Source organism: Mustelus asterias, chromosome 16 (genome assembly GCF_964213995.1).
Source record: "Mustelus asterias chromosome 16, sMusAst1.hap1.1, whole genome shotgun sequence".
Lineage (NCBI taxonomy): Eukaryota > Metazoa > Chordata > Chondrichthyes > Carcharhiniformes > Triakidae > Mustelus > Mustelus asterias.
Window position 1 is genome coordinate 38904224 of NC_135816.1, and position 16671 is coordinate 38920894.

The following is a 16671-nucleotide window of genomic DNA, read 5'->3' on the forward strand; positions in this document are numbered from 1 at the left end:
GCTTAGAATATGAAAAGTCATCTATATGATGCAAATACTTGGACCTTCACTCAAGGCACAAACATGAAACATCACAGGAAAAAAATACAAGATTAGCAAATTGCACTATTTGAAAATATTGGGGTGGGGGGGGGGGGAGAAGAGAGAGAGAGAGAGAGAGAGAGAGAGAGAGAGAGAGAAAAAGAGTGGAATTCTCTAGGCCCACTAGCACCCAGTGGGAATCACATTGGCCCAGAGAATCAGGCGTCAGGCAAACAATGGGTTTTGTGCTGGGCATCAAACCTGCCACGATGCTCCCGACCTGCCACACTGGCTCCGATCAGGTACCCAGCCAGAGCGTGCGGAAACTTTATTATTCAAATTGCCTTTTAAATGCAATTAGCGGACTTGAAGGCTGATTCAATTCTTTTCTGTTATTCACCCGCCTCCCAATCAGTATCTGCACCAGGTGGACTTAGGTAAAGGTCCTGACAATCGTGGACCTGACATGTTGGACCCCAAGGGGTGGGGGGTGAGGGGGTCAAGGAAGCAAGCCCTGTGCCCATGTCCCCTCCACCACTGGCAAGTAGCAGAGGGAGGGTTCCCAAGGGTCCTAGGGGTGGGCGGGCTTGGGGCAATGGGTTGATCTCAGCATTGTCACCTAGGATGTTGTTGTTGGGGGGGGGGGGGTGGTTGGAATCCTATGGCTGGACTGTCCCTTCTAGCTGTGCAGACCTGAAGATCACCCTGAGCATGGTGAGTTAAGGCAGTTTCCTGCTCAACATCTTCATTTCTGCTCATCATGTGAGAACTTTGAAGTGGCCGTGTCACTTTAATCTCTGTGCCCCCTGGTCACCTGGCAGGCTTTTAAATACAGTAAGAAGTTTAACAACACCAGGTTAAAGTCCAACAGGTTTATTTGGTAGCAAAAGCCACACTAGCTTTCGGAGCTCTAAGCCCTTTCTTCAGGTGAGTGGGAATTCTGTTCACAAACAGAGCATATAAAGACACAAACTCAATTTACATGAATAATGGTTGGAATGCAAATACTTACAACTAATCAAGTCTTTAAGAAACAAAACAATGTGAGTGGAGAGAGCATCAAGACAGGCTAAAAAGATGTGTATTGTCTCCAGACAAGACAGCCAGTGAAACTCTGCAAGTCCAGTCAACTGTGGGGGTTACAAATAGTGTGACATGAACCCAATATCCCGGTTGAGGCCGTCCTCGTGTGTGCGGAACTTGGCTATCAGTTTCTGCTCAGCGACTCTGCCCTGTCGTGTGTCGCGAAGGCCGCCTTGGAGAACGCTTACCCAAATATCAGAGGCCGAATGCCCGTGACCGCTGAAGTGCTCCCCAACAGGAAGAGAACAGTCTTGCCTGGTGATTGTCAAGCGGTGTTCATTCATCCGTTGTCGCAGCGTCTGCATAGTTTCCCCAATGTACCATGCCTCGGGACATCCTTTCTTGCAGCGTATCAGGTAGACAACGTTGGCCGAATTGCAAGAGTATGTACCGTGTACCTGGTGGATGGTGTTCTCACGTGAAATGATGGCATCTGTGTCGATGATCTGGCACATCTTGCAGAGGTTGCTGTGGCAGGGTTGTGTGGTGTCATGGTCACTGTTCTCCTGAAGGCTGGGTAGTTTGCTGAGAACAGGATATGGCGCTCGACTCATTGATCAACAGTTCCAATGCGCCACGTGAAAAACCGCACCGACCTCCTCAGGAAGACAAACACGGGACACAGTGGACAGAGTACCCTTCGTTGTCCAGTACTTCCCCGGAGCGGAGAAGCTACGGCATCTCCTCCGGAGCCTTCAACATGTCATTGATGAAAACGAACATCTCGCCAAGGCCATTCCCACACCCCCACTTCTTGCCTTCAAACAACCGCACAACCTCAAACAGACCATTGTCCGCAGCAAACTACCCAGATTTCAGGAGAACAGTGACCATGACACCACACAACCCTGCCACAGCAACCTCTGCAAGACGTGCCGGATCATCGACACGGATGCCATCATCTCGCGTGAGAACACCATCCACCAGGTACACGGTACATACTCTTGCAATTCGGCCAACGTTGTCTACCTGATACGCTGCAAGAAAGGATGTCCCGAGGCATGGTACATTGGGGAAACTATGCAGACGCTGCGACAACGGATGAATGAACGCCGCTCGACAATCACCAGGCAAGACTGTTCTCTTCCTGTTGGGGAGCACTTCAGCGGTCACGGGCATTCGGCCTCTGATATTCGGGTAAGCGTTCTCCAAGGCGGCCTTCGCGACACACGACAGCGCAGAGTCGCTGAGCAGAAACTGATAGCCAAGTTCCGCACACACGAGGACGGCCTCAACCGGGATATTGGGTTCATGTCACACTATTTGTAACCCCCACAGTTGACTGGACCTGCAGAGTTTCACTGGCTGTCTTGTCTGGAGACAATACACATCTTTTTAGCCTGTCTTGATGCTCTCTCCACTCACATTGTTTTGTTTCTTAAAGACTTGATTAGTTGTAAGTATTCGCATTCCAACCATTATTCATGTAAATTGAGTTTGTGTCTTTATATGCTCTGTTTGTGAACAGAATTCCCACTCACCTGAAGAAGGGGCTTAGAGCTCCGAAAGCTTGTGTGGCTTTTGCTACCAAATAAACCTGTTGGACTTTAACCTGGTGTTGTTAAACTTCTTACTGTGTTTACCCCAGTCCAACACCGGCATCTCCACATCAGGCTTTTAAATCACAGCAGTGCTCGATTCTGCATCACGGATTTCCCTTTCTCTCTGAGAAGCTGCAGCTGTGAGAATATCCTTTTGAAAGATCTTCTAAACTTTTGAAAACCTTTGTTTCCATTCAATTTCTGTCCGGACCTTTTAACTTCCATTTGATTGACAGCTTAATGGCTTTTAATCAGCAGTGAGCTGTGTTTATCTTTTCTTTCATGCTTGAATGCATCTTCATTATACCAATCATTCCTAACTGTAATGTTTACAGAAAAGAGGAAGTGAAAAGCACTTAGCTCTTTTGAAATTGCCTGCAGCTAAAGAGGACACATGGGCACTGGACTTGCCTCCTTGACAGCACTCGAGGTCCAAGAGTGTCAGTGCCGGGGGCAGTGCACTGTTGGCATCGTCAAGGCATGGGGCCTGAAGAGAGCCGGGGGTTGGGGGGGGCTGAGTCACCCTCATGCTTGCTTGCATGGCCATGGTCATGGTGGGGGGTGGAGAGAGAGAGGGATGACTCATTATTTGAGTGGTGGGAGGAGGAGGCCCCTCTTTGCTGAGGGGCTGGTGGTGTTCTCCTGGTCAGCGTGGAGGGTTACCATTTCCACTTTTGGTTGGGAGGGGGGGGGAACGGTCTACAACCAGGGACATCAAAGTGTCCTTTAAAAATTGCACCCTGATTTCTGAAAAGCTGGGCTGGTCGGTGTGATGCATAAATTTTCATCCATCAGGTGGGAGAATGCCACCTGTCAGATGCTGCCAGTTTTCCTGCTGGTATGAGTACTTAGTCCCAATTTGGGAGAATTGCTGCCATAATGTTAAAATAATAAAAATACCAGAGAAATATTGAGACAGAGAAGAGATTAGATAGGGACAGGGAAGACGGGTAATCCAAATTGCTACAAATGCAAGTTCAGGCTTCTATTACTCAATACATTAAAAAAAGCTTTATTACAGGCAGGCCTCGACTTTATGACGTTTTGAGTTGTGACGAATGGCACTTTCGACCTTTATAAATTGACATGCTGTTCCAACTTTACATCGTCAGCTTGGACCTTATGTCAGTAAACAAGGTCATACAGTCATCAACGTTCTGTGCCGCCCATCTCCCTGACTCAAGATGCTCAGTTGCTGTTCTGACACATTTACTTTGTGTTTCCAAACATTTTCTTAAAATTTATATTTCAAATATTATTTTTGCTATATTACTTTTCTTATAATTGATTGAGTACAAAATTCTGGGTTATTTTGGTGAAAAGGGGGCATCAGGCCTTGGTTCAGGAATCAATCCCTGCTTTATAATATTGTTCTTATGGGAAAATTGCTTCCAACTTATCACATTTAAACTCAAGATGGGCAGCACGGTAGCACAGTGGTTAGCACTGCTGCTTCATAGCTCCAGGGACCTGGGTTCGATTCCTGGCTTGGGTCACTGTCTGTGTGGAGTTTGCACATTCTCCTCGTGTCTGCGTGGGTTTCCTCCGGTTTCCTCCCACAGTCCAAAGATGTGCGGGTTAAGTTGATTGGCCATGCTAAAAATTGCCCTTGGTGTCCTGAGATGCGTTGGTTAGAGGGATTAGTGGGTAAATATGTAGGGATGTGGGCGTGGGGCCTGGGTGGGATTGTGGTTGGTGCAGACTCGATGGGCCGAATGGCCTCTTTCTGTACTGTGGGGTTTCTATGATTCTATGATAAGGTGTGGTTTTCAGGAACCAATTGTGTTCCAAGTCTGAGAATTACCTGTATTATAATATTAGCAATGGCTATAAAATTTATATTTCAGAATTAAAACATGAAAATGAGCCCAGAGATTTCCAGTCAAGTACATTACGGGTAGAAGTAAAACACTGGTAGATTTACTTGACTGATGTGAGTGAACATGGATTTACTCTGACTCCTTATCAGGAAAAACAAAGTTCAGTCCATGTATACTGTAACACATCTACAGGCCTCCACACATTTTTTTATTTGGGTTTATAACTAGATTTGCACACTTCTCACCTTTCATTATTTGATGCAATTCAATCTGCAGAGTGTGTATGGCTCTTGATGCCAAATCACCCACTGATCTTTCAATACGGTGAATGGAGAGGCAACCATCAGACACTGCAGCAATATCATCATCTTCCAGAAATATAACTTTGTTTGTGTGTTCAATGATTGCACTGTTGAAGAATGATTTAGTATTGTAAATACTCAGATTTTCTAACACTGAATTGTAAATAATAAACGACAAATTACTATTTCCTGAACATATATCACAGCAACTGATATTTTCAAAGCTTTTCCTGATTTAAAATCTGCCCACACATCATTTAATATTTTCTCCAGTAAAAGGACAATAGTAAGACACCTTCCTTAAGTCATAGCTATTTCAAATCCAGTGTTACAAAGCATGTTGTACTATATTAAAGGTGCTATATAAATGCACATTGTTGTTGTCATCTTCCTGTCTAATCAAGGTCTTCTTCACTTGAGAAATAAAGAAAAAAAAGCATTCCTATAGTGCCTCATCACATCTTCAGAGCATACTCAGCACTTCACAGTCAATAACTTTGGAAGTCAGTCACTGTAAAGTAGGCAGATGCAGCAGTCAATTTCCATAGAGATTCCACAAATAACTGATATGTACATTTTTTGGTCATTTGATTGGGAAGGACATTGGCTAAGATACCAAAAAATCCACATTCATCTTGAAATAGTGCCATGGGACCTTTAAAGTTAATTAAATTATTGGATGAATATACACAGCCTCAATTTAAACTTATTGGAAATACAGCATCTCTGACAGTGTAGCACTTTTTCAGTACTGAATTTAATGTTCAGCCTAGATTCTGTGCCACAAAACCCACAAACATCAGATTTAAGAGCTTCACAGAATCAAAGAATCCCTACAGTGCAGAAGGAGACCATTCAGCCCATTGAGCCTGCACAGTCAACAATCCCATCAGGCCTATCCCCACAACCCCACCTATTTAACCTGCTGGTTCCCCTGACACTAAGGTGCAATTTTGCACAGCCAACCTATCTGGCACATCTTTGGAATGTGGAAGGAAACCACAGCACCCAGGGGAAACCTAAGCTGACACTCGGAGAATATGCAAACTCCACACAGTCATCCGGGTCCAGAATCAAACCCAGGCCCCTGGCACTGTGAGGCAGCAGTGCTAATCACTGAGCCACCAATGCCTTAACCAAGCTGACTATTTTGAACACAATAGTTACTTTTTTTAAAGCACTTTTATAATTTAGTTTTATCCCAAATACAAACTGTTTTTGGAGAAGTGATATAGTTATGTATCTAATAGTGCCCTATAGAATCAGATCCGACTTTCAATGAAACAGACAAACATACGAATTAGGAGCTGCAGAGGCCATTTGGTCCCTTGAGCCTACTCCGCCATTCAAAAAGATCATGGCTGATCTAACTGCAGCATCAACTCCACTTTCCTTCCTACTCCCTTGTCAATCAAGAATCTAACTCACTCAGCCTTAAAAATATTCAATGACCCTACTTCACTGCTCTCTGGAGAAGAGGGATCCACAGACTCACAACCTTCTGAGAGAAAAACATTCTCCCCATCTTAAATGGGAGATATCTTACTTTTAATCTGGCCCCCGAGTTCTGGTGTGTCCCATAAGGGGACAGGTCCTTTCAGTATCTACCCATCAAATCCCTCAGGATTTTATGTTTCAACAAGATTGCTTCTCATTCCTCTAAACTCCAATGGTAGAGGCCCATTCTTCCTCATAAGAAAACCCTTGCGTCCCAGGAGCCAGTTGAGTGGACCTTCACTGAACTTTTTTTAAATTAAGACGGCTAAAACTGTGCGCAGTACTCTAGATGTGGTCACATCAATACCCCATATGATTATAGCAAAAGATCCCTACTTTTACAATTCATTCCCCTCACAATAAACGACAACATTCCATTTGCCTTCTTAATCATACAAATCGTACAATCGTACAAATGAATGCCTGGCTAAAGGACTGGTCCAGGAGGGAGGGCTTCATTTTCATAGATCAATGGGAAGTTTTCAGGAGAGGATGGCACCTGTACAAGAGGGAGGGGTCACAACTAAGTTGGAAGGGCACAAATATCCTGGCTGGGAGCTTTGCTAGTGCAGTTCGGGGGGGTTTAAACTAGTATGGCAGGGGGGTGGGGATCAAACTATTAGGTCTATAAGTGTGGAGGCTGGGGACGAGCTTGGGGCTGGGACAAGGCTGGCAAAGAAGAAGAGCACTCTGGGGGAGGACGACCTCACTGAGCCTGGAGGTCTGGAGTGCTTATACTTCAATGCAAGGAGCGTAGCAGGTAAGACAGACGAACTTGGGGCCTTAATGCGCACGAGGAATTTGGATGTGGTTGCGGTGACAGAGACTTGGTTGAAAGAGGGACAGGACTGGCAGCTGAATATTCCAGGGTACAAATGTTTTAGGCGAGACAGAGGAGGGGCCAAAAGAGGTGGGGGAGTAGCGGTATTAGTTGGACAGCATATTACAGCGGTGCAGAGGGAGGACAATTCAGAGGGGTCGTGTAACGAGTCACTCTGGGTGGAGCTTAGAAACAGGAAAGGCGCAGTCACTATGTTGGGGGTGTACTACAGGCCCCCAAACAGCCCAAGGGAAGTGGAAGAATGGATATGTCAGGAGATACTGGATAGGTGCAGGAAAAATAGGGTTGTTGTAGTGGGAGACTTCAATTTCCCTGGTATAGACTGGAAATCGCTGAGGGCAGGGACTCTGGATGGGGAGGAATTTGTAAAATGTGTACAGGAGGGTTCGTTGGAACAATATGTAGACAGCCCGACTAGAGAGGGGGCTATACTGGACCTGGTACTGGGGAATGAGCCTGGTCAGGTCTTCAAAGTTTTGGTAGGGGAACATGAGGCAAATAGTGACTACAATTCTGTTAGCTTTAGGATAGTGATGGAAAAGGATGAGTGGTGTCCCAAGGGTAAGGTGTTGGATTGGGGGAAGGCTAACTTTATTGGGATCAGGCAGAAATTGGCAGCTCTTGATTGGGAGAGGCTGTTTGAGGGTAAATCCACATCTGGTATGTGGCAGTCTTTTAAGGAACGGTTGTTAGGGCTACAGGACAAGCATGTGCCTGTAAAAAAGGATAGGAAGGGTAGGATTAGAGAACCGTGGATAACCAGGGAAATTGAGGGACTGGTCAAAAAGAAAAGAGGCGTATGTTAGTTCCAAGCAGCTAAAAACGGAGGGAGCTCTGGAGGAGTACAAAGAAAGTAGGAAAGTACTCAAACGGGGAATTAGAAGAGCAAAAAGGGGTCACGAAATGTTCTTGGCAGACAGGATTAAGGAGAATCCCAAGGCATTTTATTCATACGTTAGGAACAAAAGGGTTGTTAGGGAAAAAATCGGACCTCTCAGGGACAAAAGTGGGGACTTATGCTTGGAGCCCAAAGTAGGGGAGATCCTAAATGAATACTTTGCGTCGGTATTCACAAAGGAGAGGGATGTGTTGACTGGGAGTGTCTCGGAGGGGAGTGTTGAACCGTTGGAGAAAATCTCCATTACAAAGGAGGAAGTGTTAGGTTTGTTATAGAATATAAAGACTGACAAATCCCCAGGGCCTGATGGAATCTATCCAAGGCTGCTCAGGGAGACGAGAGGTGAAATCGTTGGGCCTCTGACGCAAATCTTTGTCTCGTCACTGGACGCAGGTGAGGTCCCAGAGGATTGGAGGATAGCCAATGTGGTCCCGTTATTTAAGACGGGTAGGAAGGATAACCCGGGTAATTATAGGCCGGTGAGCTTGACGTCCGTGGTGGGGAAGTTGTTGGAGAAGATTCTTAGAGATAGGATGTATGCGCGTTTAGAAAGGAATAAACTCATTAACGATAGTCAGCATGGTTTTGTGAGAGGGAGGTCATGCCTCACTAACCTGGTGGTGTGTTTTGAAGAAGTGACCAAAATGGTTGACGAAGGAAGGCCGTGGATGTTGTCTATATGGACTTTAGTAAAGCGTTTGACAAAGTCCCTCATGGTAGGCTAGTGAAAAAGGTTGGATCTCATGGGATAAAGGGGGAGGTGGCTAGATGGGTGGAGAACTGGCTTGGTCATAGAAGACAGAGGGTGGTAGTGGAAGGGTCTTTTTCCGGCTGGAGGCCTGTGACTAGTGGTGTACCGCAGGGCTCTGTATTGGGACCTCTGCTGTTTGTGATTTATATAAATGATCTGGAAGAAGGAGTAACTGGGGTGATCAGTAAGTTTGCGGACGACACAAAACTGGCAGGACTTGCAGATAGTGAGGAACATTGTCAGAGGCTACAGAAGGATATAGATAGGCTGGAAATTTGGGCAAGGAAATGGCAGATGGAGTTCAATCCTGATAAATGCGAAGTGATGCATTTTGGTGGGAATAATGTAGGGAGGAGCTACACGATAAATGGAAGAACCATAAAGGGTGTAGAGACGCAGAGGGACCTGGGTGTGCAAGTCCACAGATCTTTGAAGGTGACGTCACAGGTGGAGAAGGTGGTGAAGAAGGCATATGGCATGCTTGCCTTTATAGGATGGGGCATAGAGTATAAAAGTTGGGGTCTGATGTTGCAGATGTATAGCATTTGGAATACTGCGTCCAGTTCTGGTCGCCACACTACCAGAAGGACGTGGAGGCTTTGGAGAGAGTACAGAGGAGGTTTACCAGGATGTTGCCTGGTATGGAGGGGCTTGGTTATGAGGAGAGATTGGGGAAACTGGGGTTGTTCTCCTTGGAAAGACGGGGGATGAGGGGAGACTTAATAGAGGTGTATAAAATTATGAAAGGCATAGATAGGGTGAACGGTGGGAAGCTTTTCCCTGGGTCGGTGGTGACGTTCACGACGGGTCATAGGTTCAAGGTGAAGGGGGGGGGAGGTTTAACACAGATATCAGAAGGACATATTTTACACAGAGGGTCGTGGGGGCCTGAAATGTGTTGCGGGGCAAGGTGGTGGAGGCGGACACACTGGGAACGTTTAAGACTTATCTAGACAGCTATATGAACGGAGTGGGAATGGAGGGATACAAAAGAGTGGTCTAGTTTGGACCAGGGAGCGGCGCGGGCTAATTGTTCTTTGTTTCTCGTTTCAAGGCTTCATTCTATGATCATCTTGCTGGTGCCAGTACAGAGCGAGACTGCGGATAGTTGGGAACCTGTCTCGGGGGCAGGGAATTCATATGGTGTTCGTGGAAGAGGAAATGAATAGGGTTGGGAAGCATTTTCCGATCAGGGCCAGTGTGATCTCCTGGACTCGTTTCGATCGCCTCAGGGGGTCGGAGAGGAATTTCCCAGATTTTTTTCCCCCATATTGGCCCTGGGGTTTTCACTCTGGGTTTTCGCCTCTCCCTGGAGATCACATGGTCTGGAATGGGGGGGTGGGGGTGAGTTAATAGGTTGTGATGAACAAAGCATCGTAGCTGTGAGGGACAGCTCGGTGGATAGGATATTAGTATGTAGATAGGCTGGAAAATTGGGCTGGGATCCTGGATTCAGGATTCAATCCTAGACCGGGGAGCGGCGCGGGCTTGGAGGGCCGAAGGGCCTGTTCCTGTGCTGTATTGTTCTTTGTAATCACTTGCAGTATCTGCATACTGACTTCTTGTGATTCTTGTACCAGGACACCCCAATCCAGGAAAACATTTCCACAGAACCATTAACCGGGCCACATTCAAAGCAAACAACATCATAGGCTAGCATTTGAACAGAAAATGTTGGATAAATGTGAGCTACCGGTCCAAGGCTTAATAGCAGTGAAGAATATATTAGCAAGCAATGTTTACATCTGCCAAAACTATTAGATGATGTTTAAAGAAGAAAAGATGATGGAGATGATCCAGGCCTTTAAACTGATAATAGGATTATATAAAACCAATATAGACAGGTTATTTAATTTATCCAAGTAAAATCTATAAGTCACAGTGAAGTTCAAGGATAATAAAAACACTATTTTACAGAGCATGTGCCTATAAAACAAATGCATTAGAAAAATAGTTAATTACTGAATTTTTAAGGTGCAGGTGGCTATTTGGCCCATCGTGTCTACACCGACTTTCCAAATGAGCATCATGACTTAGTGCCATAACCTTGTCTTTTCCACCACCCTTGCCCAGTAAACATCAAACATCCTCTAAAATGCCTCGATAGAATCTGTCTCCACCAAACTTGTACTCCAGAATCAAATAACTCGCTGTGTGAAAAACTTTTTTCTCACATCATATGAATGTTCCTAATTAATTTCTTTAAAAAGTGATGGGACAAACATATGGTTAATAGCAAACTCAACATGAAGGATAGACACAGACAACCATATACTGAAGTAAAATAGTACAGATGTTGGAAATCTGAAACAAATAAAAATACAAAGTGTCATAAATACTCAGTAGCTCAGGCAGCATCAGTGAAGAGAAAAACTGATTTTGCTTCAGGTCAATAATTTGATTTTTTTGGTTGACTTATTAGCATGCCAACTCATGTCATCTTTAGCAAGCCATGAGTACTAATTACGGTTGGAATTTTCCAGCCACTCCCACCGGTAACATTTTCTGATCTCAGCCATGTCACTGAACTTGAAATTTATGATCACACCCAGGCCGCGGGGGGGTCATTAAATTCCACCCTACAAGTGGAATTTTCAAAAAAATATGAACAAACATTTGTACGTACCTTGCATCAGATGCAAAGTAGAATTCAACAGATTTTTCCTCTCCAGTAGGATGCAGGCACTTAAGATTTTCTGTCTCAATTTGGTGTGCCTTGCTTGCACCCCCATTTTTGTTATTCTTGTCTATAGGATAAAAAGAACTTGAGTAAATCATTTAGTTCAGTGTCTTTGTTGTAAGCACAATGGAAGTAAGAAGCTCCTTCATAAAATAAGTAACAAATACAAAATGATATTACACAGCCCAAGATTTTGTTGTGAAAGTTTCAAAGGGCAATATGCAGTGCATTTCTGAATACTGCAGTCTTCCAGATGGGATGTTACACCAAGGATCTGTAGAACCCATCAGTTGCACATAAAAGATCTGAAGGCTCAATTCGCAGAAAATTAAGGGGGTTCTCCTTGCATCCTAGATGATTATTATCCCTCAACTACTAGAACAGTCTATTTGGTCATTTATCTTATTGCTGTTTGTGGGACCACACTCTGTACAAATTGGCTGGCAAAATTTCTTGCGTTACAACAGTATCATTCGTGTCACACAAGTGCCAGGCAATGACCATTATCCAATGAGAGAGGATCTAACCATTGCCCCTTAATATTCAATGGCATTACCATTGTTGAATCCCCCACTATCAACATCCCGACCAGAAGGTGAACTGGACTAGCCACATAAATACTATGGCTACAAGAGCAGGTCAGAGGCCGCGAGTAACAACTCCTCATTCCCCAAAGCCTGCCCATCATTTACAAGTCAGGACCGTGATGGAATAGTCTACAGCTGCCTGGATGAGTGCAGCTCTGACAACATTCAAGAAGCTCAATGTCATCCCGCACAAAGCAGCCCACTTGCTTTTCGCCCCATTCACATTTATTCTCTCCGCCACCTACACAGTAGCAGCAATGTGTACCATCTACAAGATGTACTGCAGGAACTCACCAAAGCTCCTTAGGACAACACCTTCAAAACCCATGACCACTATCATCCAGAAGAACAAGGGCAGCAGACAGGGGAACAACACCACCTGGAAGCCACTCACCAACCAAACACGGAAATATATTGCCATTCTTTCACCATCACTGGGTCAAAATCCTGGAACTCCCTCCCTAACTGTACTGCGGGTGTATCTATACCACATGGACTGCAGTGGTTCAAGAAGCCAGCTCACTACCACGTCCTCGAGAACAATTATGAATGGGCAATAAATGCTGACCAAGCCAGCAATACCTACATCCTGGAACTGAATTTAAAAACTCACGTACCTCGAATGAATAAAAAACACATTTGGCAAAAAGTTAGTAATTAGCTGTGAAGCAATCTGGAACATCCTGAAATGCAAGTTTCTTTTCAATGTCAATTTGATCTCTTATGAGTCAATCAATAAAACTGAAGAGGAAACTTACAAATCAGTCTTCGCCAGGTTGATTTAATCTTGGAATGGAGTCACAATTAATGATTCCACTACAGCAACTTTAAATTATATTTCTGATCACTCCTAATGCTTTGGCCTCAGACCAAAATATATGTATCCATTTACCAAACACCTCAAGCACTGGCTAAAACAAAAATCAGATTCTGTTTGTCTTTTGGCAGAGGTCAATTAAGAATACAAGAAAGCTGCTTACTTTGGAACAGATATTAAGACCATAAGACATAGGAGCGGAAGTAAGGCCATTCGGCCCATCGAGTCCACTCCACCATTCAATCATGGTTGATTTCAACTCCATTTACCCGCTCTCTCCCCATAGCCCTTAATTCCTCGAGAAATCAAGAATTTATCAATTTCTGTCTTGAAGACGCTCAACGTCTCGGCCTCCACAGCCCTCTGTGGCAATGAATTCCACAGACCCACCACTCTCTGGCTGAAGAAATTTCTCCTCATCTCTGTTCTAAAGTGACTCCCTTTTATTCTAAGGCTGTGCCCCCGCGTCCTAGTCTCCCCTGTTAATGGAAACAACTTCCCTACGTCCATCCTATCTAAGCCGTTCATTATCTTGTAAGTTTCTATCAGATCTCCCCTCAACCTCCTAAACTCCAATGAATATAATCCCACGATCCTCAGACGTTCCTTGACTGATCCATATACTAATGGCCAACTTACGCGTTTGGTACAGTATTGGAATCTGGTCAGTAGAGAGCTGGCACTTGCTATGAACACCAATCAACAGTGGGCTTCCTCTTCTAAGGAGAATGAAAAAAAATAAACTTAAACATGTAAATGAGAATTCAAGCATAACTGTAATCTATTAGCAAATAAATCTCACACAAAATATTATAGTCTAATATCTGCATTGTCCTAAGTTCTGACTGTTTAACTTCTTGTGAGCTGTGCATTTGGAGTCACATGTAGGCCAGGTAAGGATGGCAGATTTCCTTACCTAAAGGAAATTAGTGAACCAGATGGGCTTTTATGACAATTGATTTCACTATCTTTAGACTATTAATTCCAGATTTTTATTGAATGCAAATTACACCACTTGACATGGTGCGATTCAAACCCAGGTCCTCAGGAGCATAACCCTGGGTCTCTGTCTTACTAATCCAGTGATAATACCACTATACACCATTAGCTCCTCATCCTGTAACGGTATGGAGAGAAATGCCATTTCAAAAATCCTTTAATTCATAGCTAAATCTATTCTTCAGGTGATTTTTGCAAGGTAATTGTGATGCCTAGTTTGGAATTCTCTTGTATAAACTTTAGGATTGATTTTAACTCCTCCCTTGTGTTCAGACAGTTAAAACTGTGGTAACCTACCCTCTTCGATCTTTCTGATCAGAATTTTAACTTGGGCTGGGATTTCCTGTGCCACCTCCCCAACTGCCCTCCACTGTGGCCAATGGGGCAAGCCGTTGGCCACTGCCAAGATCTTCCCATCCCAAAGTCTAAAGGCTTTTGCATGGTTTGCCTGCTGCGCCACTGGGGAATCCATTGTGGGGGTTAACTTTAGTGGGACCTGAAGATTCCACTGGGGTGAAGAGTCATAAAATCCCACCCTTGGTCTTTTGAGCAAGTAAGCAGGTTATCTGCAGGAGGATCTTGCTTTAAAATATACAGATTGGGACATGATAATGTCTTTGGGTCTGACTGCAATTTTAACTCAGTCCAGTATCAGGAAGTCATCATGGTTTCCCTGCCATGTCAGCCTGGTGGCAAACACTTGTTGATCTGTGGGAGGTACTCTGCTGAGCTTTGCAAGAAAATATTGGGTCTCCTCAGGTTCCCTTCCCATCCCCTAAATGTTTTGGTCGCCTAATCCTCTTGCAGCCACTTACCTGATTGCCAAAAAAAACATTTTGTTTGGACTCAGGCAACACTCTGCCAACCAAAATCTAGGACCACCTATCGCTCACTACTGGGCTTGGTTGGGAGAATGACAGGAGCCTTACAGATTAGGACCAAGAGTTAAAACTTCCCATGGCTGTTAAAACTGGTACTTTTATAAGCTAGTAATAAATCAGGGAATTTTAATTAAAAGAAAATTACATACTTACATACTTCATTTAAGGATGTTTTTCAGTGCTCAATGTTAACTTATTTTGCTTGCTCTCTAACTCAAGTGTCCCATGTATTCTTTATCAACAGCTAGAAAGGAACCTCAATTTGAACAAGAATTGCATTTAAAATTTTGTAGAATTGGATCTATTCATAACCTTATTAGTACTGGCTGGGAGAGAAAATGGAGCTGCATATAGTATTATTGACCATGGCCATGCATTTTAATTTACCTAAAATTGTTCATAATAAAATTGTTTTTATATACAAAATCTGGCTATTTCAATATTGAGCTGCTTCATGCTAATCCAAATCCAACAGACAGTAGACTAAAAACTGTAATATAATAAACATTCCTAAATAGGTTGCAAAGAAGCAAACATTGAAAAGACAAGTTATTTGGTAGCACAACAGTGCTCATTGCTCGGAGCAAGAAGCTCAAATAGTAATTTTTACAGAGAACATAACCATTCACTAACCTAGCAGCAACAGCTTCACCTGGGAAATGAAGGCTCTTGAAAACAACTGCAAATGCTCCTTCCTGCAAGTAAAACAACGAATGTAAACTCTGTCATTCAATAATTTTAATGCCAGCTAAAGTGTCAGATTTAATCACTGCACAAAAATGATTAGAAAAATCAAGAGTACAATCTCAGTACAGTTGTGTACAATGATCAGAACTCTCTTGCAAAAAATAAAAATAATTTCTTGACCTTCAGAGGAATATTCACAAAGTAAAAAGACATTATTGGCACAAGTTTCAGGAAAATAGTCTCCAGAAAACTACAGGAGCCTTGTAGTCAACATAAAAGAAACAGGAGGCCTCAAAGTTAGGTGAATCAGACTCCCAATGCAAATTTTCTATTTGTACAGCTATTCAAAATAAATACACAATTTAAAATAACATGTTGAAACTTTTCTTACTGTCATCTACTTAGATTTTGATTAGATGGTCAGTACAACCACAATGGTATGGCAGCATGGTAGCCAAAAATGACATCTTAGAAATTGCAGTTACAGCCCTCATCTCAAGAAAGTGTGTGTCAAATGTTCAAATAATGGCAGCATAAATGCCAGAGGTTCAAATTTTGTTCAGAATTGATCAAATGCAATACCAACTGAAACCACTGATATATTAAGTAAATGCAATTTGATTTCAGTAAAAAACACTTAAGCCTGCGTGTAATGTTATTTTGAATGGGATATCTGACGCTCGTCTAAATCATAAAATATTATAAATTGCACATTTTGGCTTTCTATTCATGAAATATACCAATTTTTCATTGCCCAGCTTATAAGTAATGGAATTCAATTATATAATATACAAATAGTATTCAAGGGTATATGGATCAGAATGCTTTGGCTGCTTAAGTAACCATTATTTTTCCTTTGCCCATATACATTAAACAATCGTCAAAAGTTTTTTATGTCAGAATTAATTGCAACTCACCAGGTGTTGAACAACTCTTTCCACCAAGGTTGAAAATCTAACATCTTCACTTTCTCTGTTGTCATACATGTACTTAGTTAGTTTAGGGATCACCTCAGTATCAGTCTCAGATTCAAACACATAATCTTTACTCTCCTAAAATTGAAAAGGCCATCTTGGTTTATGAGAGAATTAACAAATTTCATTATTTGCATTAAATTTCAAGATATTACAACAATTTGACTTACCAGAAATTTTTTTAGATCCTTGTAGTTTGTGATAATTCCATTATGAACTACCACAAATTCTGAAAACAAAAATAGCGCTGTTACTACTGTTAGTGGTCAATCCTTCAAATCCACACAAATTT

General features: G+C 43.2%; 1 protein-coding gene across 1 annotated transcript in view; it reads right to left on the reverse strand.

The window, feature by feature from the left end:
* The window catches only part of LOC144505480 (glutamine--fructose-6-phosphate aminotransferase [isomerizing] 2-like), a 61726-nt gene that overhangs the window by 19467 nt on the left and 25588 nt on the right, over nt 1-16671 (reverse strand). The window contains exons 5-10 of the mRNA XM_078231598.1: nt 16550-16608; nt 16323-16457; nt 15352-15413; nt 13478-13557; nt 11381-11501; nt 4711-4874 (exon numbers count right to left, since the gene is read on the reverse strand). Of these exons, the coding sequence (XP_078087724.1) occupies nt 4711-4874; nt 11381-11501; nt 13478-13557; nt 15352-15413; nt 16323-16457; nt 16550-16608 (621 nt within the window). The remainder of the gene's footprint in view (nt 1-4710; nt 4875-11380; nt 11502-13477; nt 13558-15351; nt 15414-16322; nt 16458-16549; nt 16609-16671) is intronic.